Source organism: Pteropus vampyrus, unplaced genomic scaffold (genome assembly GCF_000151845.1).
Source record: "Pteropus vampyrus isolate Shadow unplaced genomic scaffold, Pvam_2.0 Scaffold219, whole genome shotgun sequence".
In the NCBI taxonomy this organism is placed as follows: domain Eukaryota; kingdom Metazoa; phylum Chordata; class Mammalia; order Chiroptera; family Pteropodidae; genus Pteropus; species Pteropus vampyrus.
Window position 1 is genome coordinate 2,086,527 of NW_011889000.1, and position 21,453 is coordinate 2,107,979.

Below are 21,453 nucleotides of genomic sequence, written 5' to 3' on the forward strand. Positions count from 1 at the left end.
CGGCTTCCACTGAATGAAACAGGGCGTGAGGAGTGATGTGACTTGTGTTTTGAAGGGTCATTCTGGCTTCTGCACTGAAAACAGGTCATGGAGGAAAATAGGTCAAAAGCGGAAGCAGGAAAACCAAACTGGAGACCACTTCCGTGTTGCAGGTGCGAGATCGTGACTGCTTGGTTTAAGGGAGTGAGAAGTGGCCACGTTAAGGCTATCGTCAGGAAATAGTTTGGAAGTGGAGCCAATAGAATTTGCTGATAGATTGGACGTCAGGTGTGAGAGAAAGAGAGGAGGTAAGAGTGATTCCCAGGTCTTGGTCTGAACGGCCGAGTGGGTGAGGGTGCCATTTACTTAGAGTGGCATGCCTAGATGAGTGGGTGTGTGACAGGCAGACCTAATCCAGCCCGGGTAGTGGTAAAGGGGAGAAGAGGGAGAGGCTTCCTTTAAGAAGTAATATTTAAACTAAGATCTGAAAAAATGAGTTGGGTTTAACTGTGCAAGTAGTCATGGGAAAAGCATGTGCAAAGGCCCTGAGGTGGTAAAAGAACATGGTGTAGAGGAGGAACTATGAAAAAGCCAGTGTGGCGGTAGCACAGAGATGCAAGCTCCTGCTGAGATTGGCTTGCCAGATTGTACGATGCTTATAAACCACATTAAATATGTCGAGCATCCTTCTATCAGCAGTGAGAAGTCATTAAAGGATTTTTAAGCAGTGAGGGGCGTGCGTATATGTGCGAGTGTAGCATATAGAAAGGTTACTTTGGCTGAAGTGGGGAGAAAGGACCACGGGAGATACTGTGCGTGACTTTGGCACATTTATCTTTCTGCTTTAGTTTTCTCAACTATAAAAGGATACTAACATATGAGTTTTGTGTGCCATAAGGGCATTTGTCGTGAGGTCCAAGTGACAGTGTAGCGTACCTGCAGCCAGTCGTGCAAATATGACATGGCGTCGTCATTGCACTTCTGTAACTTATCATTTTAGGGATGTTGCTCTTCTTTTTATCCTTCACTTAGTCATAGAATTTCTTGGTTTTTTTTTTTTTTTTTACTTTTTTCCATAACATTTTATTATGAAAAATTTTAAACATACTGCAAATTCGAAAGAAGTTTATAGTGAACGCTCATATACCTCTCACCTAGATTCTCAATGACCACTTTACTTGCTTTATCACATCTGCCCATCCTTCTACCCATCCATCAAGCCATTTTATTTTTGGACGCATTTCAAAGTAAATTTCAGACATTAGCATACTCCCTCCTATATTCTTCAGTAAAGTTATCATTAACGAAAGCTCCATTTTGTTCACAGTTTTTTCTCTTGATGCAAAAGAAAACTAAGAAAGTACATGTATCTTTAGTGCATATTCACTGAGTTTTGGCAAACGCAAATGCCTACATAACCCAGACCCCTGTCAAGGTATAGAACATCACCATCAGCCCCAGAAAGTTCCCTCATGCCCCTTCCCAGTCAGCTTCTACCCTCACAGAGGCAAACACTGTCGTGATTTTTTTCCCACTACAGAGCTTCATATAAACGGAATTGTGCTGTACGTGCGCTTTTGCGTCTGGCTCCTTTTGCGTAGCATGTTTTTGAGACTCACCCATGTTGTCGCATGCATCAGTAGTTCGTTTCTTTTTCAGAGCTGAGTAGTATCCCATGGTTTATTCATGTTCATATTGATGGATGTGATTGTTTCTAATTTTGGTCTCTTCTGAATGAAGCTGTTATGACTATTTTTATAAAAGCCTATTTGTAAAGAAATGTTTTTTTCCCCCTCAGGTAAATCCCTAGGAATGGAATTGTTGGGTTGCAGGCTAGGTATCTGATTGTGTGAGACAAGACCAGCGATTCTGCCTTTCTTTATTTCCAACAACAATGTATGACCCTTCTGGTCGTTCCACATCCTCGCCCCAAATTGGTGGTGTTAGTCTTTTTAATTTTAGACATTCTAGTGGATATCTCACTACAGTTTTAATTGACGTTTCCCTGACGACTAATGCTGTTGAGTATTTTTTTCAAGTGTTCTTCATGACCCTCTGTAAATCTTCTTTTGTGTTGTCTGTTCAAATCTTTTGTACATTTTAAATTGTTTTTTTTCTTTTTATTATTGAGTTATAGCACTTCTTTATATATCTTGAATACCAGTCCTTTATTAAATATGTTTTCGGAATATTTTCACTCAGTCTGGGGCTTGCCTATCCCTTTTCTTAATGGTATATTTTGATGAGATGTCTTTAATTTAGATAAAGTCTAATATTTAAAAAATTTAAAACCATTTATGATTATGCTTCTGGTTGTTTGTCTCAGGAAACTTTGCCTACCCTCAAGTCAAGAAGATATTCTCCAATGTTTTCCTCTAAAAGTTTTATGGTTTTAGCACTTATATTATATATCTCAAATTAAATTTTTGTATGGTAGGAGGTAGGGGCTGAAATTCCTTTTTATCCATGTAGATAACCAGTTGTTTCAGCACCATTTAAAAAAATGACTTTCGCTTTACCCATTGGGACATTTTGGTATCTGTTAAAATCAAACAACCATATTAAGGTCGATCTATTTCAAGGCTCTCTGTCCTATTCCATTGATCTATATGTTGATCCTTAAGCTGGCACCACACTGTCTTGATCACTATAGCTGTCTAGTTAATCTTGAAATCAGATAGTGTGAATCCTCCAACTTTGGTCATCTTTTTCAAGAAGATTGATTTAGATATCTTAGATTCTCCACATTTCCATATAAATTTTAGAATAAAATTTTGGGGAAAAAAATAAATTCGGGATTAACTGACATAAAAATATTGAGTCCTTCAATTGATGAACATGGTGTATATTCTCATTTCATTCAGTTTTTTTGCTTCTCTCCAGATGTTTCATGATTTTCAGTATAGAGGGCTTGCACATCTTTTGTTAACTGTATTCTTCCCAATTTTTTTTAATGGCAATATGCTTCTGTTATATAAATACAATATGCTTCTGTTATATAAATTCTTTAGAATCTAAAAAGCATTTGTATATAAAAATCACATCTGTACATAGTGACAGTTTCACTTCGCTCTTTTTATTTCCATGCCATATCGGAATGGCCAGGACCTCTAATGCAATAATAAAGACGCGAGCTCTCAGAGGAAAAGCATTTGATATCTCGCTATTAATTATAGGGTTTCACAGCTTTATCAGATTCAGGATGTTTCTTTCCTTCTATTTCTAGTTTGCTGAGAATGTATGTTGTCATGAATGTACGGTGAATTTTCTCAAATGCATTTTCTTTCTGTTAAAATAACTGTAGTTTTTGCCTTGTATTCTTTAATTTTTCGAATCCCACCGATTAGTTTTTGAATATTAAATCATTCTTATATTCCTGAGATAAACTCTATTTGGTCACGGTCTGTCATCCTTTTTATATGTTGCTGGATGAAATGTCCACGAGGACTATCAATCTTTTTTCTTTTCATTTCTTTTCTGTTCCTCTTTTTTTTTTTTTTTTGTAAAGACTTTATCTGATTTTACTTTTAGAGCTATGCTAGCTTCATAAAATAAGTTGGGAAGGATTCCCTCTTTCCCTAATTTTTGAAAAAGTTTGTGTAAGTTTCGTGTCTCTTCTTCCTGAAGAACATTTTTGATCTCCAAGCTTGAACCAACATTTCAGGGTAGACATGGCATAATGAAACAGTTTAGGGAAGAGAGACTTTTTACCAGCTATCTATTTGGGACCTTTGATTTCCTGTTCCTTTATTCTGTTAACTCACTCCCTGATCACTCTGGGAGCATCCTTTCTGATACGTTGGTCTGAGGGACAGGGCCACGTAATCATCTCTTGGCTCCCTCTTTTGACATGCAGAGGTAGTACAGAGGGTAAAGAGGAAGAGTGCACGTATCAAAATCCTGTCCTTTTTACAAGTACCAACTCAGAGGGTCCCCCCCTACCCCAAACTTCCCAGCTCTCTCAATAGGAATGAACATCTCCCTCCCTGCATTCTTCCTTAGAGCAGCCCTCTCCCTTAGCCAGTGACACCTTGTGGGAGGATCTTGCTGATAATCCTCATCCTGGGTTCTAGTCCTGACTTGGCCATTCTCTGGACTTGTGACATTTGCTTTTGGCCTTGGAACCCTCATGTCTATACTGGGGTGGCTGGAGTTAGTCTGGGACGACTCTGGCATTTCTTGGTTTTCTCTTTCTAACAACTTATCGTTAATAGGGTTCTGTGTGGTTAGACTATTTCATCTCACCAATGAAAGGGACAATGAGGTATTCCATAAGAGGATTGGTGTGTAAAGGCCTGAACTCTAAATAAATCCCTGCACTCATGCTGCCTGATCCACGATTCCCTGTCTCTTCCTTCCCCATTCAATTCCAGCATGATGGTTCCCGGCAACGCAGCGGGAGTGGCCAAGCAGTTCCTGCGCTGCATCCTCCACCAGCTGGCCCCCAACGGCATCTTCCCGCAGCTGTTCCAGAGCACCATCAAAGGTAATCAGTCCATCGGGGGCGGGGAAGCCAGACACCACGAACGCGGTGGGTCGCCGAAACCTGAACACCACTAAATCTGACTGTCGACTTTCCAGATGGGACTTTTTTACGGACCTTAGCCACGTCTCTGATGGACTTCAATGAGCTGAGCTCCATTGCTGCTCTCAGTCAGCTCTTGGAGGTAGGTTCGCTTTGATGACACTCTAAGCGACCCGTCCCCCACCCCCCAAAATCCCTGCTGAGGAAGAAATTTGAAGTCATTTAATTTAAAAATTAAATTAAAAAGGTTTTTAATTTAAAAGTTAAAATGTAAATTCAAAATGCCACATTAAATTTTAAATAATTTAAATTTGAAACATTAATTAATTAAAAATGGCCAACACGTAGAACAGTGTCAGTCGGACATTGCTATTTTGTGTGGATTTACTATTTGTTTAAAGCCTGGATACCACCAACCAAGGGGTGGATGCCAGTGGTCCAGTACTCACCTCCCTGTGACTCCCCGTCTTTTGAAATGAGTGTTGGCTAGAGCAGCATGCACCATGCTGTGACACTTGGATTCAAGTCTCAGTGTCACCGCTTATTCACTGCATCCCGAGATTTGGATTCAAGGTCTGCTTATGTTCTGTATCATGAGACTTGAAGTCATTTCTCAGCTCCGCTGCTTGTTTCGTGTCTTGCGAGACTTAGATCCATGTCTCGTGTTCTCTGCTTATTAGCGCTCTCAGTCAGCTTGGAGGGCTGGCAGACTGCCATAGGGACTTTGCCGCTCCTGTACTTGTTACTCTTAGTATTCGGCCAGTCGAGTTTACCGTAAGCATCATTCACTGTCATCTTAGCTCCTAACCACGCCAAATGTCGATTCTTAAAAGATGGTTTCCTCGCTCACATTTCGCCTTCTCTCACTGAGTTACAGACCACAAGTTTCCTCCCTACGTTTGCCTGAATTCGTCGATTTTTCTCTGTATTCCTCCTGCCAATTACAATGATTAGCCTGTATGGTAGCTACATGACACATGTTTATAGCATGAATCCGTGATTTTTTAAAACTGATCTTCGACAAATAGCTACACAAATTCCCACGCTGTTTCAGCAGTTGATTGCCTATGCTTTTGTGTTTTTAGGGTCTAAATAACAAAAAGAATTTACCAGCAGGGGGTGCTATGATACGCTGTTTGGAAAACATTGCTACCTTCATGGAAGCTTTGCCCATGGATTCTCCTAGTAGCCTCTGGACCACAATCAGCAACCAGTTCCAGACATTTTTTGCCAAGCTGCCTTGTGTTTTGCCTCTGAAGGTAAGCTGAGCCCAGCATTTCATATTAAATTACTTTCTTGCTGTTCGCAGACCATCTGCTAGCAGAGAAGTAGGGTCTTGGGTGATTTAATGTTTCATAAAGGTCTATAAGGAATCTGTTAGCCATGAAGTGACTAGGTCGTTCCCTCCGAATGTCACAGAATGACAGAGATGTGCAGAAGGCATTTAAAAGGTCAGGAAGACATTAGTAGATTGTGTTTATCTAGAAATTTTTCTCAAGCGGATATTAAATAAATACACAAGTAAATAAATAGTTTTGTCTAAGCAGAGACCAGACATATAATGTAAAGTTTCATTTTTAGAAAATTATCTGAAGTGAAGTGATTGCTTTGGGTCTGTGAATAAAATACTTGAAAGACCAAGATGATATTTGTTTGACTGACTTACAGTCTCTCCCCTACCCCACCAACATAGCACCCTTAAAAACACACTCGATTACCTAGCTGGAAATCTGATAGCCTAAGGAACATTTTCAGCATGAGCCCATTAAATGCAGAAACAGAATCCTATACTGTTAAAGCTGGAATAGACCTATGAAAACCATCCTTTCCAGTGTCCCCATTTCCCAGATGGGGCTCTGCGGACTTAGAGAAGTGGTGGCAGTGTGAGGATTAGAACTCAAGTCCCCTGACTCCCACTCCAGTGTCCTTTCCACTAACAGGCTTCTAGAGTCCTTCTAAAGCAGGGGTGAATTAAAGGCATTCAGGTCTCTATAGCAGGGAGAAAGGGGTGGCTGGGAGTGGCCATTGTTATGTCTGTGAACTTGATTTGCTCTACAAACTTTTTGTGCTTTATTCAGATCACAGATAGAAATATCCAACTTGCAACAAAATGAATCACTTGTTAATCTGACAGGTGAAGTTACATGTCAGCAGCACCTTTTCTAAAACGAGTATTACATGTAGGTAAAATGTGTTATAAAAACCAACCACCTCTGATAATACCTTTTTCCAAATTGGCAGATTCAGAAAATATGACCCCCAAATAGGTTCGGTAGAGAAGGTAATTCAGGGCCCCTTAGCTTGGTGTGTGCTGCTTTCTTTGAGTGTGAAGTTACTGCGAGAAACAGGAATACTGAGATCTTTATGATCCTTGTCTACCCACAGATCTAGAGTAGCTGAATAAATTCAAGCAAAGAGGATTAGTACTTTGAAGCCGTGTGTGTATATACCTGCTGTACATACACATGTAGGAAGTCAAGTCCACACATTTTAACATGGCCACGTGGAACCTCCCTAGGATCAGGGGGCCATTCAGGGCCATTCACTGCTTAAGAGTCACATACTCTAAGAGAGGGGTGGGGCAGGCATGGCAAATTCAAATGTCTATAGGCCGATGCTATAGTCAAAATTTTTAACTTGAACACTCACCAGTTGGAAGTGTCATCAGTTGCTTCTTGGCCTTTTGGCTAAGATCAAGTGGGGAAGTACTGCCAGCTGTAAACAACTGGTAAACCTGATTTATGCCCGCAGGGACCCTGACTCCAAGGTTAATGAGTGGAATGGAGTGAGATAAGGTAATAAGGAGAACTGAGACTCTTGGGAACTGGAAAGTACCAGTCCCTTCTAACCGGGTCGGCTGCTACTCCATTGCAGCTAATTGTTGTGTGGGAATGCAGGCCTCATGTTGTTGATCTTCCTGTTTTCCAAGATAATATTTCCTGATTTTTAAAACAGCATAAAGTCCCGATGAGCAGCCAGTTCTCGGCCTCTGATTCAAAGTAATGTAAACGTCACATCAAATCCCATGGGCATTGAGCAGGTTTGATAGACCAGCAGTTTCCTTAGAAGATATTTGTGAAATACTTTCCAAACGTGTGTAAAGACTTGCCCTGCTAGATCAGATCTGGGCACTGCCTCTAATCATCTGCTGATTTGCTTTTACTCTCTGGGAACAATATTCAGCCATTGAAAAACCTTCAGTAGTTCGTTCTCATCAGTTTAGAGAAGTGGATCTCAAACTTCTGTGTGCGTCAGCGTCCCTAAAGGACTTGCTAAAAAACAGATTCCTGAGCCTTATTCTGAGAGTGTCTGATTCGGTAGGGCTGCCACCTGAGGATTTGCTGTCTAACAAGTTGCCAGGTAACAGAGGTGCTGCTGGTCCAGGAGAACCGCTGGCCTCGTTTGTACTGTCTTAAGGAGGTTAATGTACACAACTACAGAGAGTTAACTGTAGCCTGCCATTGTAATGTATTTAGAATGTTGAATAACATCATTGTTTATTCTTGCTGTAACATTTCCTCCAGTCTCAGTAAACTAGATTTAAAAAGTACATTTTGATGTGGAATCTTGCCAAATATAACTCTAATAGATTTGTAAGGCATGATTTTCTCTTCTAGAAATTTTACTGCTTTTCCCCAGGTTTTTGTCATGTCTTTTAGTAGCAGAGAAAGGGCAGATGAGACTGGTTCTTATTTGGGCTAATAAGCCTGATGGTTTTAAATCGATCTAAGTTTTTTTTTCCCCCCAACATGACCTTATACAAATTAGTGTGCGTGTGTAGAGCTGGGCACATTTTAATATCTACCTATCTACCTATTGGTCAGTCTGTCTTTTTGTCCATTCGACTGTCCCCCCATCCATCCATCCATCCATCCATCCATTCATCCAATTTTTTATCCAGTTCTCTATCTGATTTAATTTTAGGGATATGTCTTTGAGAAATAGTTTAGGAATTATGCTTAATTCTTTAATTGCTTAATTTGTTTAATTAAATTTTAAAACCTGAGAGTAATTTTTTTTAACATGAATATATGGCATGGAAAACTGTAAGGAGGCAGCACTACCTGAGATTTTATTTCCTAAAATAAATGCTGATAGGAAATATATGAAGCAAAAGACATATGAGAAGGGTACTGACTTTTACTTTTTTCGTATTTGTTTACAGTGTTCTTTAGATTCCAGTTTGAGAATTATGATTTGCCTCTTGAAGATACCCTCTACCAATGCCACAAGGGTATGTATATTTCAGAAAAACAACACCAACTGGTTATTTAGTTATTTTTTAATCTAAAAAGACAGGCCTGTAGGAATACTGAAGAAATGGTTATTGCATCCTAAATGCATCACTTTCAGCTTCCTTGAAAGTGTCTAGTTCTAATATATCGCAATATCATTTTTTATAATTGGTCCTCTTAGTTCTGGGCTGTGTCCACCAGCCCATCCTCCATTCTCTGACCTAGGTGATCCTTCTAAACACAGATCTCATTGCATTAATTCCTTGCTTAAAAATCTTTGACAATTTCTCATTTCTTTTAGGATAATGTCTACATTCCTTAATGTGGCATACAGGAAGGTACTTCAATAACTTGACAGCCTGCCTTTCCAGTTTAGTCTTCAGCTACCCGTCCCATCCCTCATGCCTCCTGTGTGCTTTCAGAATCATCATTATCATCATCAAAACAGCAAGCACTGTTTTTGAGTGTTTACCATATGGCAGTAGTGCTAACTACTTTACATTTATAATCTTATTTAATTTCATATTTCCTTGCCTTCACTTAGGCCATTTCCTTTACCTGAAATGCTTTATACCCTTGTCAGTGAGGTGAAGTCCTCATTCTTTAAGATGAGAATTTAAATTTCAATTAAAAAATATTCACATTCTCTGTAGCAACTGATTTTTATATCAGATCCCACAATACTTGATACAGCTCTCTGTATTAGCACTTACATTGTGCTGAAGTCTCCCCAGTGAGACAGTAAGCTTCATAAAGTACAGCACTGTGTCTCATTCACCTTTGTCTTCCTGGCTTCATTTCTGAGCTGTATTATATGTAATGGTGCAATAGTTTGTATTGCAATGGCTTATAACTACTAATTAATATACTAAGAAGGCACATCCCCTGTAACTTTTCACCTTGAATGTGCTTTCAAAGACTCACGGTTTATGCTGGAAAGGTGCAAGAGATCATTGGGTCTAATCCGTTCATTTACAGATAAGGAAACAGACTCAGAGAGATGAAGTGTATTGGTCAAGGTCACATAGCTGGTTAGTGAAAGATTTTAGACTTGAATCCAGGTCCTTTGATTCTAAGTTCCTTGATTTTTCTATTATACCATATTGCCCCATCACCATACTGCTTTGCTAGATAAAAGAGCGAATTTTTATGTAGCTCTGAATTTAGGTTTCTTTTATTGACAAATAAAGATATAGCATATATCAACACTATATATCCTGTCCCCATTCACCCTCATCAGTGTGTCAGGACAGTGATATTTATACAGAGCAAAGAATACTGTACCAACAGTACTATTTCAAAGAGTTTCTTTAAGGTTTTTTTCATATGGAAAGCACTACATGGGTTTCCGCGAGGAATACAAACAAATAAAAGACATAATTTTCCTATCTTTAGGGGCAACTGACATGTCATGAATTTATTTTTGTATCAGTAAGGATAAAGGATCTCAAAAATGCTCATATCCTTTGATTTCTTTTCTGAGAATCTACTCTAAGAAAGAATGCGAATGCAAATTTCATGCAGAAACATTTATTAGGATGCTATTTCTAATAAAATGTTACTTTTGAGGCCATTAAAATGGGTGGTTATGAAGAATTAAATGGCACTGGAAAACTTATGTTATACTAATAAAAAAAAATGAAATTAACAAAACGTGGTATTATATATGTGTAAGATTTCAACTAATAAACTAATGTGCAACAAAGAAGGGATCTAGATCAAAATGTTATCACTAAGTGGTAGGATTATGTGTGACTTTTATTTCCTTATCTATACTTTCTGCAGATCCTGCATTTATACATTGAGCATGTATTACTTTAATAATCCAGACAGTTAGGACTATAGAGGTCGAGAATCGTGGTGTGAAAGTCTTTTGGAGCCCAATTAAAATCCCGTGTTTCCTACAGAACAATGCTGCCTTTAGAAAATTTGCCCTGGAATTTGGTTTTGAATTCTATTCAATAGCTGTATGGCCTTAAGTGAGTGACTTGTATACTTAACCGCCTCCACTGCAGAATGGGGATAGTGCATCTTCAGAGTTACGCTGCAGATCATGGCTAACAGTGATGAAGGGCTTAGGAGTGCCAAGTGCTTTACATACATCACCTTCTTTAATTCTCGCAACAACACTAATGAGAGAGAGATCATTATCATCCTCATTTTACAGAGGAGAGAGCCAAATCCAGAGAAGTTAGATCGCTTATTCAAGGTCAAAGAGAACTAGGGTTTGAAAACACTTATGTGAGACTCTAGAGTTTGCATCATTAACTATTATAACATACTATCTCCCCAGGTTTGCTGTAAGAAATTTGAATGAGATAAACTATATGAAAGCATCTAAGTCTGTCTGATACTTAGTAGGTACTCAATAAATGTTCCTACATGACTTAAGAAAGTATATGGATCCTACGGCCATGCCACCCTCAACAAGCCCGATCCCGTTTGATCTCAGAAGCTAAGCAGAGTCGGGCCTGGTTAGTACTTGGATAGGAGACCACCTAGGAAGACCAGGTGCTGTAGGCATAAAAAATAAAAAATAAGGGATTGTAAGCTGACAAGGTCCTTGCAAACTGTGAGGTCAACCAAGGGTTGCCTTGCCTAAAAAAAAAAAAAAATTAAATTAAATTAAAAAAAAGAAAAAAAAGAAAGTGTGTGGATCTAAAACTGACCTGATAAACATTAGCAGGAAGCTGGGTCGTGATGAGTTTTATCTAAGGGTTGGTTTGTGCTATTTGACTCAGGCGAATGGCTTCTAGAGGAGCTGAATCTGATGAACCCATAGATGCCTAGAGATTCTGAGAAATGAATGGAAGATCTAATGCAAATCTTACAGTCTGGGGGTGGACATGAGGACACGATTAGAGTTGGATTGATTTATAAATGATGCCATCTGGAAAAATGGATTTTTTTTTTTTTTGAGCAGTAAAATGATTAAATTGTGCCCTTCAAGCCATTGATTGAAGATGCAGTTTTGTTCTTATTAGACCAATAGGGTTGCTACAGTTGCTACCTGACAACAGATTTTAAACAAAAAAAGAATGGTCCTATTAGTTAAAGTATCATAAGATTTTAATCCCCTTTTAATGAAAAAATCAGCAATTTTTTTTTTTCTGGCCCCAATCTCGTTGCAGAGTTTGTTGGAACCATTTTCAAAACTGCTCAGCTTTGTCATTCAGAATGCTGTCTTCACTTTGGCCTACCTGGTGGAGGTGTGTGGCTTATGTTACCGAGCTTTCACTAAGGTAAGGGTGCAAATGTGTGTATTTCCCTGGGAAACTGGCAGAAATGTTTTCTTTCTTATCAGTGTCAAATTCCTGTTAGGCTAGTTACTTTAATATAGTTAAAAATGAGTAGTCCTACTGAGGTCTAATAAATATCATTGGAAGGGAACCACAAACACACACACACACACACACACACACACACACACACATTTGGTTTAGAACAGGAGAGGTATTTTCAATGAAACGAAATAATGGTCTAAATGACCTCTTAACGTCCTTTTCAAGTTCACCATCCCGTGATTAGGCAGGCCATCACTAGCTATTATTTTTATACCCAAAGTAGAAAAATATCAGCTTGTCATTTGTAAAAGCCTGTGGAGAGCTCCTTAATTCTCATCATTTGTCTGTCTCCCCAGTTCTGGGTTCTTGGCCTCTGAGATTGTAATCTCATCTTTTGTCATCTTGCCTTAATAATGGCTTCTCTATTGCATTATCTTTAGTATCCCCTGCCCCACCACTGAAGAAGTGGAAAAGGACTGCTTGCCCAGTGCATGTAGCAGCCTTGCTGGAGCTGGTAGACAGTGTCCTCATGGAAAAGCAGGAGGCAGGGCAAATTGAGAGCGTTTCTGTCCTTAAGAACAACGTGCAAATGTTACTCTTCCAATTTCCAAGTTTTCCAAGTTTATTTTCTATGGGGTCTCTGTTTCTGTTGTTCTCTCTTGAACATTCAGAATAGTTCTTTATTCATGTTGTCCACTTAGTAAGTCCTTTATTTTCCTCATAAAAATCTAATTTTATATCAAGGATTTTTTTTTTTTCATTTAAAACACTCATTTCTTTCCATCTCGTGTCCGTTCTTCCATGCTGAGGTGTTTCATGATAATCTTCTCTTTAGTCTTTCTGATTATAAACTATTTGTTACATTACCTGTAATGATGTCTCCTAACTGCTGAAATAATCAACACTTTATTCTTTTTAAAATGTACTTCCTAAAAAATAACTTCTTCCTTTTTTTTCCACTTAAAAAACTGATCTTTAAGACAGCACCAAATAAAATGAAAAGATGTTCTATTTTTAGAAGTCATTTTCTCTATGTTCAATTTAAATTAATGCATTTTGTTGGAGGAAGGCCCCATAGTGAATTTGTGTTTTCTATGTTGTGCACAATCGGTATTGATTACAAGTGACCTACTACCAATTTGAATTCAAGATATTTTTGGTTTTTGAATATTCATTATACATTATGTCCCCCCTTATAGTCTGTTACAACTTTAGTGGCCTCACACTGTCATTTGCCATCTATCCTTCCTCATTTCTTCAACTTGAAATGACTGTTACTTATAGAGAGCTTTGATCTAGGGTGTTCTCACCTTCTTCATAGATAATGAGACATTATAAAAATTATATAGCAATATCCAATTTAGCCTTCTCCCTATTTAAGCAAAAGAAAGGGCATGGAAAGATAAGGGTTTTGGAGAATTCTCTTTCTGCCAATCTGGCAGTCTCAATAACCTAAAAGCTATCCCATTAAAAACACTAGAAATGCTGGATTAAATGTAATAACACGATTTTAAATGTATAGCTAATTTATAAGGGTGAAAGAGACAAAAATGAAGAGAGAATTGAGAATAGAATGGTAAGCATATAAACTGATATTGTAGAAGTCTTGGGGTGAGGGAGTTGCTTGTCTTCGTAATTCAGTGGCTTGCATTTTAAAGCCCACACAGAGAAAGGAGATGAGAGATGAGGTCTTTGGACTATTTCAGGCTAGGAGTTGGAGCTGAGTCATCCCCAACAGAAAGTCAGAACATTTGAAAGGCTATACATTTGGTAAAAGGGTGATTTGGAAAGAATGTAATCTTATATGGAGGTGACAAAGAGCTTGGGAACTGAGGGAAAGATTTAGAAAATTAGTAATCACAATTCTATCTTTGAACATCTTTAGAGTTTGAATTTGTAATCTCATCATGCTCCGTGAACCCCCAAACTGAAAAGTCAAGTAACATTGGTGTTGAGCGAGTAATAGCATTGGGGTGTCTTGCAGAAGCAAGCTCAAAGTCAACCCTCAAACCTTTCTGGAGGGATATGCCTTCAACCTAGGCCCAACAGGATTCCCATAATTATAGTCCTGAAGAACATTAGCTCACAATCTAAAGTTATAAAACATATGAAGAAATAATCCACCATGAGCTGGATTAGCAGAGTCAAGAAACAGCAAGATTATTCCCCTGAAGGACTTTGAACATTTGAACTATGTGATAGACACTATAAAAGCCTACAAAGAATGAATTAAGAACACAAGAAGAGATCTTGTCACTTTAAAAAAAAAACTCAGGTAGATTTTGAACAAAGTAGAAATTCTAGAGATGAAATCGTGATTAACATAAGAAAACTTGATGATCAGGTTAAACGGCAAGTTAGACATAGACAAAGAGAGATCTGAAGAAATTACATAGCATGCAGCAAGAGAGAGAATGAGATGAATATAAAGAGAAAATCCAACATGTACTGTTAAGTGTTTCAGAGAGGGAAAATAGGCTTTTTATAAATTCTAGAACTGATAAAAATTATTAATACTCTGAATTGGGAAGCATAGTGAGCACTAAAAATATTACAAATAAACTAAAGTTTTACCTGCTTATGTCATATTCAACCTGACAGAACAGCCAAGAAAAACAATTATTTTAAGAGCAACCAAGAGCAAAGACACTCTACAGACTGGTAACAAACTTCTCAACAGCATAGTGGAAGCCAGAAGATAAAGGAAAAAGTCTTTAAAATCGTGAGAAAACTGTCTACCTAGAATTCTCTACCAGCTAAGCTATTAATTAAGAGTGAAGGCTAAATAAATAAACTATTAAGAAATTTCCTAATAGAGTTTTAACTGAAACGAGTACTAAAAGATGAATTAAATAAGAATGAAATTAAACCAGGAAGGAAGGAGTGAAATATATGACGAAATGATGCTCAAAGAAATTGGTAAAGCGTAGAACTCTAAGTGATCATCGACAGTATAAAGCAGTAATAATAATAATAATGACTAATCAGATGGATACTCAAGTAAGATGACACTAAATACTAGATAATAATAACGTATAAGATGAAGGGGTTATGTACAGTTGGGGATTGAAGTTAAAGCATTCTATATATTGTTCTTGAGAAGGGCAGAGATAATGAGTAATTTAAAAGTTTTAAGAATTCAGGTAAATGTTTTAAATGTAAAAATTCCAAAGGCCAGAAAGGTAATATATAATTTCCAAACAAGTAGAAAAACAGGAATAAAAAGTCAATCAAGACAAAAAAGAATCATAAAACAAGCTGCAATAAAGCATAAGTAACATGATGAAAATGAATTCCAAATATTTCAGTAATCACAATAAATATAAGTATACTAGACTCACTAGGGATTTGCAGATTTGATTTTAAAAATTCAACTGCATGTTGTTTTTAAGAGACACATCTAAAACACATCTAAAGACACTGAGAAAGTTTGAAAGAAAAATGGTGGAAAAAGATATACCGGGCAAATATTAATAAAAAGAAAGCTGAATCTAATAAGTGGAGTTTAAGTCGAAAGGTATTATTATAAAGAAGGTTGCCATATATTGATAAAAGGAACAATTCACTAAGAAAATGTGACAGTTCTAAAACTCTGTGCAGCTAATAATATAGCTTCAATATATATAAAACAAAAATGAATAGGATTACAAACAGAAATCAGAAAGTTCACAATCATAGTGGGAAATTTTAATGTCTCTTTCAGTAATTGATAGATCAAGCAGATAAAAAACGAATCAGACTATACTAGACTTGAAAACTATAATGAGCAAATTAAATCAAATGGACGTAAAAAGAATCTTGAATCCACCAATTTGGGAATATATTGAAGAACAAACATGGAATCTTTTAAAACAGAATAGATAATAGGCCACGAACATCTTAACACATACTAGAGAATCAGTTTCAAAGAGACAAAGTTCTCTATTCACAATGCAATCAAATTATTAATAACAAAACTGTAACTGCATATAGGTATTCAAGGGTGGCCTAAAAAAGACCTCACATCTACAGGGACAACACGCACATCTTAGACGTATTAAATCTTATGTGAGTGTTGAGTCAGGGGTAGAGATTTGGAGCCTCTGGTTAAGTCCTAATGTGACTGAGAGAGACACTCCCTACCATCTCGCGGGGCCCTGCACACACACATATAGAACAGTACCCATGCACACACCACTGCTACACGTGTGTGTGTACATGGCTCTGCCCTGGCCCAACTATCCCCCAGGAGCCCATCAGATTCTTCTCTTGGCTGCTCCCTATTCTAAGATGTCTAAATCCTGTCCCCCTGCCAGATTCTGACCCTGACACAGTCACTTTATCTTCAGGGTCAAGATGTATGTAAAGTGTGTACCAGTGTGAAATTGAGGGTGTCTGTGAGTGGGTGAGAGTGTATGTGTATACATGTAGCCAGGGCTGTTGACTTCAGGGCTCATATAGGTTTTCAGGTTTGCAATCATATGTGTGTGAATATGGATGTGTGTTTGTGTTGTGTATGTGTTCTTTTTTGTAATTCACACAAAGGTACTGCATGGGTTAATGGTGCTTGGGACTTGCTATGTTTGGAAATTAAACATATACTTATAAATAATCCATAGATTAAAGGAGATAAAAGAGAACTTAGAAAAATATTCAGAATTAAACAATTATGAAAATACCATATTTCAGAATTTGAGATATATAGCCACAGAGGTATTTTGAAGAAAATTTATAGTGTTAAATACTTCTTTTGGAAAAGAAGAAAAACTAAATAAGCTAAACAAGTCAACTTAAGTTAAAATAAGAATAACAGCGTAACCATAAGACAGTTTAAGGAAAGGAAATAATAAAAATAAGAGCAGAAATTAATGATGTAGAAAACATAGATACAATAGAAGATCTGTACAACCGAAAGAGGGCTCTTTGATTAGACTAATAAAATCGACAAAACTGACAAGACTGATCAAGAGAAGCAGAGAAAAGGTTCAGATAAAGAGTATCGGCCAATGAAAAAGGGAACTTAACCGTAGGCATGTTGGAGATTTTAAAATGAACGGCTTTATGCCAGTAAATTTGAAATCTTGGACAATAGGGACAATTTTCTAGAAACATGTAATATATAACCATCAGAAAAAAAGATGACTAGACTTAAATGATTAAAAAATAGTTAAAAACCATTCCAATTTTAAAGACAACATCTATTAAACATTTAAGGAACAGATTGATCTCTACTTAATGAAAACTAATACAGAAAACAGAAAAAAGAGAACACTTCTCAATACATTTTATGAGGCCTGTAGACTCTTGATACCAACCAGACAGGCGCAGTAGGGGCAAGGAAAATTATAAGCCAGTTATACTTCAAAGATGCAAAAATTCTGAATGAATAATAGCAAATTAATGCATTAAAACTAAAGCCTCATGACCCAGTGAAGATTTTCTCAAAATATAAGAATGGTATAAATATTAAAACATCTATTTATGTCACCATGTGACCAGATTAAAAGAGAAAAACTTTGATCATTTCAGCAGATACAAAAGAAGTATTCTATATAATGCAACATCTGTTTATGATAATTCTTATCAAACTAGGAATAGAAGGGAACTTCCTTAACTTGACAAAGGTATCTATCAGAAACCTCAAGAAAACATTATACTTAATAGGGAAATGCCAAGGGTAGTTCCATTATCACTGCTTCTATCCAGTAGGTCCTGGAGATCCTACAAAGTTCAGTAAGATAGGAAGAAGAAATCAAACATAGAAGACTTGGAAAGGAAAAATAAAACTCTCACTCTTCATAGATGATGCGAAGAAGGGAATTTATCTATAGAAACCTTTTCGTTAACTTTTGTAAGGGAATTCGGCAAGGATGCTGGCTACACACAAATGCCCAGAAATCACCTCTCTTAATATTCAGCTACAAATGATTATAAAACATACTTCAAAAATGTCATTTATTGCGGCAACAAAAAGTAAATCTAACAAATATGTGCAAGAACTGTATGGAGACAACCAGGAAATTTTATTCAACAACATTAAATAAATGGAGACAGATCTCATGTTCATGGACGAGGAGCCAGCATAATAAAGACAGCTGATTCTCACAAAATAACCTATATATTTAGTATAATTCCAGTAAAAATCCTAGATCTCTCTGCATAATGTTGGGCTAGATCATTGGAACCTATCCTGCCATTTAACTTAAAAAGTTAAAAAAAAAAATCTGAACAAAATATTTTCTGAAAACTTCTTAAAAGCATCAAAATGCTAACCAGATGTTACCAGGCTAAGATCTGAGAGAGCACAGAATGCAGAGATGGGAGCCTAGCACTCAAAGCCATTTTTGCCCTGGGTATTTGCCTATCTGGAAGACGTGACTGAAAGGCTGAACTGCAATTCTGGAAGATTCAAGCTAGGACAAAAGTCAGGATCCGGAATCTACGAAGTGTACAGACTCTGTCTGATATTGCACTGCCCCCCACCCCACACCGTTTGTTCAGAAGGACAAAGTAAAGATAACCCAGAAGTAAACTTGCCCTCGCATGGACGCAACTCAGTGTCAAGTTCCTTGATGGCCCAAGATAATAAGAGAGTACAAGGCTTGTTATGTTTATTGAGGTAACCCTGGACTCCTCGTGCCTCCAGGAACCTGGCAAAAACGAACAGAAAGCTCTTTGGAGAAAGATAACATTTTAGACCTCAAATTATTTCCACAAGTAATTTTTTAATAATGGATTCGGCATGGAAACATAACCAGACACATGAGGAGGCAAGTTAGCATGAGCGAGAATGAGTAGAAAGAAAAGACAGTGGATACAGACTCCTCAGGTCTCCAGGTCTTGACTATGATCAAGAAAGGACACACAGGGCTTCTAAGATGCTTATGATGTGCTGTTGTTTGACCCGGTGCTGATTACATGGGACTTCAATCTATACTAATCCGTGGATCTGTACATTTATGTTTTATGTACTTTTCTGCATGTGTGTTATAGTTGACAATAAAAAAATACAACAAAATTGAAAACAATCTAGCATTTCATTCATAGGAAAGAAAGATATGTATAGTGTGATACCATTATAGAAAGTTAAAAAACAAGCAAAAATAATAATATACATTATGTATACACATGCAATATATATGTAGTAAAAGGGTAAAAACAAGCATGATTCAAAAAAGTGTTTACTTCAAGAAAGGGAGAAGGCGAGCACTATTGAGGTAACTTCAGCTGTTTCTGTGATAAATTAAATATTCAAAATATTTAATATTTTTAAATATTAAGTCAAACGTCTATGGCCATGCGACCCTGGACAATTCTGTCTGCTCTCGGAAGCTAAGCAGGGTCGGGCCTGGTTAGTAGTTGGATGGGAGACCACCTAGGAAGACCAGGTGCTGTATGCGTAAAAATAAAAAAATAAGGGATTGTAAGTGGATAAGGTCTTTGCAGTCTGTGAGGTCAACCAAGAGTTGCCGTGCCTAAAAAAAAATTAAAGCAAAATGTTATGATTTGACAAAGATGGGTGGCAGTACATAAGATGTCCTTCTATTTTCTAGTTAAAAAGTAATTTCCTTAGGGAGGCTATGAGATCCTTCCTTTAAGCAGCTGTACTTGTTTCTAAATCATTTTCTATTGAAAAAACATACTTTTAGATTTGTTTAGTTTCTGCAGTCTGGGGACCTATCATTTCTTGTGAATAAGAAGCAAATCCCATGGTTTCGATGGTTAAGAGGTGGCCTATTTTTTTCTTATCCAATAAATTGTGTGTTCTCAGTGCTACAGTAAACTCATTACACACACAAAAATGACTATTTTTAAGTTTTAATTTCATTTCTCAAGGATAGTTCATTCCTCATTTTTAAATACTGATTTTTTGGTTTTTGTTTTTTAATTTCTGATCTGTGATTCTTTTGGAAGCTCTTTTGACAAAGCTCTCTTCTAACTGAATTTTTATAAATTGCTTCCCTTCTTCTATTTTGTTTTCTTTAGGAGCGGGATAAGTTGTACTTGTCTCGTAGTGTTGTTCTAGAGCTTCTGCAGGCCCTGAAGCTGAAATCTCCTCTACCAGACACAAACCTCCTTCTGCTTGTCCAGGTAGGCTTTTGCCTTGTTTGTAATACTTGCGTGAGATCTCCCGATGTTTGGAAAAATGAAGAAAAGTGTGGGATGTATGCATAAATCAGATATTTCTGTACCATATGTGCTAGGCAATATGGTGAGTACTTTCCATATTCCCCTCAGTAAATCCTTACGACCACGTGAGGTATTGGTTCTGTGTCATAGACGAGGAGCCTGAGGCTCAGGGGGGTTCGGTGACTCACCCAAGATCACACAGCGGGCATGGTACTGTCAGCATCTGACCACAGGGTCTGTTCATTGTGGAGCACAGCCGAGTCAGGCTCTTTCCATCACTTGCCCAGTTTACCCTAACAGCTCGTAGCTTTTTACACTGCCTCATCTCTCTCCACACTGATCTAGTCTCCTGGCCTGTGGCTGCCTAGAGGAATTTTGCTAAAACTCTGCTTTTTAGCAGGTTATTTCCTGCGTTGAAAATCTGCAGTGACCTCATAGTGCCTGAGCTGAGGTTTTTTCATCATCGGGCCATGTTTGACTATTCAGCAGTTTTTCCTACAACGAGTATTTACGAACCACCTCTCTTCGGCTAGGTTCTGGGGATATAGAGTGTAAAAGGCATAGGTTCCATCCCAATAACGTGCTGACCGCGATAGTAAAGATCTACACAACATGTAAAGTGCTATGGAGGAGGGGCTGGCCCCTTTGGCCTGGGAGAGCCATTATGAGCCCTGACCTGGCCCAGGTGCCGGGGAAACGGATGAGTAAGCCACAGCCCCTTCCTTCCGGTAGTTTGCTATCTGGTAGGCGAAGCTGACGTGTAAACAAAAGTTTCCTCCACAGTGTAACGGGTCCAGTAGCAGAGACGTGTACTGACTGAGGAAGCCGGTGTAGAAAAGGGACCTTGTGGGCCTTGAAGGAGGCTCAGGAAGTTGAGGCGTCTACCTAGGAGAAGAGCAGGAATGACACCGGTCATTTACCATTTAATATACCCTACCTTCCTTCCACACCACATACCACTAATCCTTAAGACCGGAGCTGAGTTTTCCTCAAAGCCTTGAGATTTAATAAAAAGTTGGTACACTTTCAATGGAGAATGGTCTTCGGTTGTCTTTGAAGAGTTCGCTGGGGCAGATTGCAGCATCTGAGAGCAGCGATTGCTGGAAAATGACGGGAGTGGACATTGGGCATAATGTAGTCAGGATGAAATGGCTCCCCTTGTATCAAGATGCTAAACAGCTCAAGAGGAAGACAGAAAGTATGTGTGTTGCTGAGGAGAGGCAGACTTTGAATCTCTTCCAGGGCATTGCCGCTGGCCAGCCCTTGCTACTCACACATCAGCAGCAATACTGCTTTTGAAGACAAGTCACTTTGATACAAC

The 21,453-nt window shown here is 38.0% G+C and overlaps 1 protein-coding gene and 1 pseudogene across 1 annotated transcript in view; both read left to right on the plus strand.

Moving 5' to 3' along the window:
- UNC79 (unc-79 homolog, NALCN channel complex subunit) overlaps nucleotides 1–21,453 on the plus strand; it is a 185,541-nt gene that overhangs the window by 133,106 nt on the left and 30,982 nt on the right. Inside the window, 6 exon segments of the mRNA XM_023538367.1 lie at nucleotides 4,351–4,465; nucleotides 4,561–4,646; nucleotides 5,590–5,763; nucleotides 8,670–8,738; nucleotides 11,871–11,981; nucleotides 19,989–20,093. Coding sequence (XP_023394135.1) covers nucleotides 4,351–4,465; nucleotides 4,561–4,646; nucleotides 5,590–5,763; nucleotides 8,670–8,738; nucleotides 11,871–11,981; nucleotides 19,989–20,093 — 660 coding nt within the window.
- LOC111747368 lies at nucleotides 11,144–11,262 on the plus strand (annotated as a pseudogene).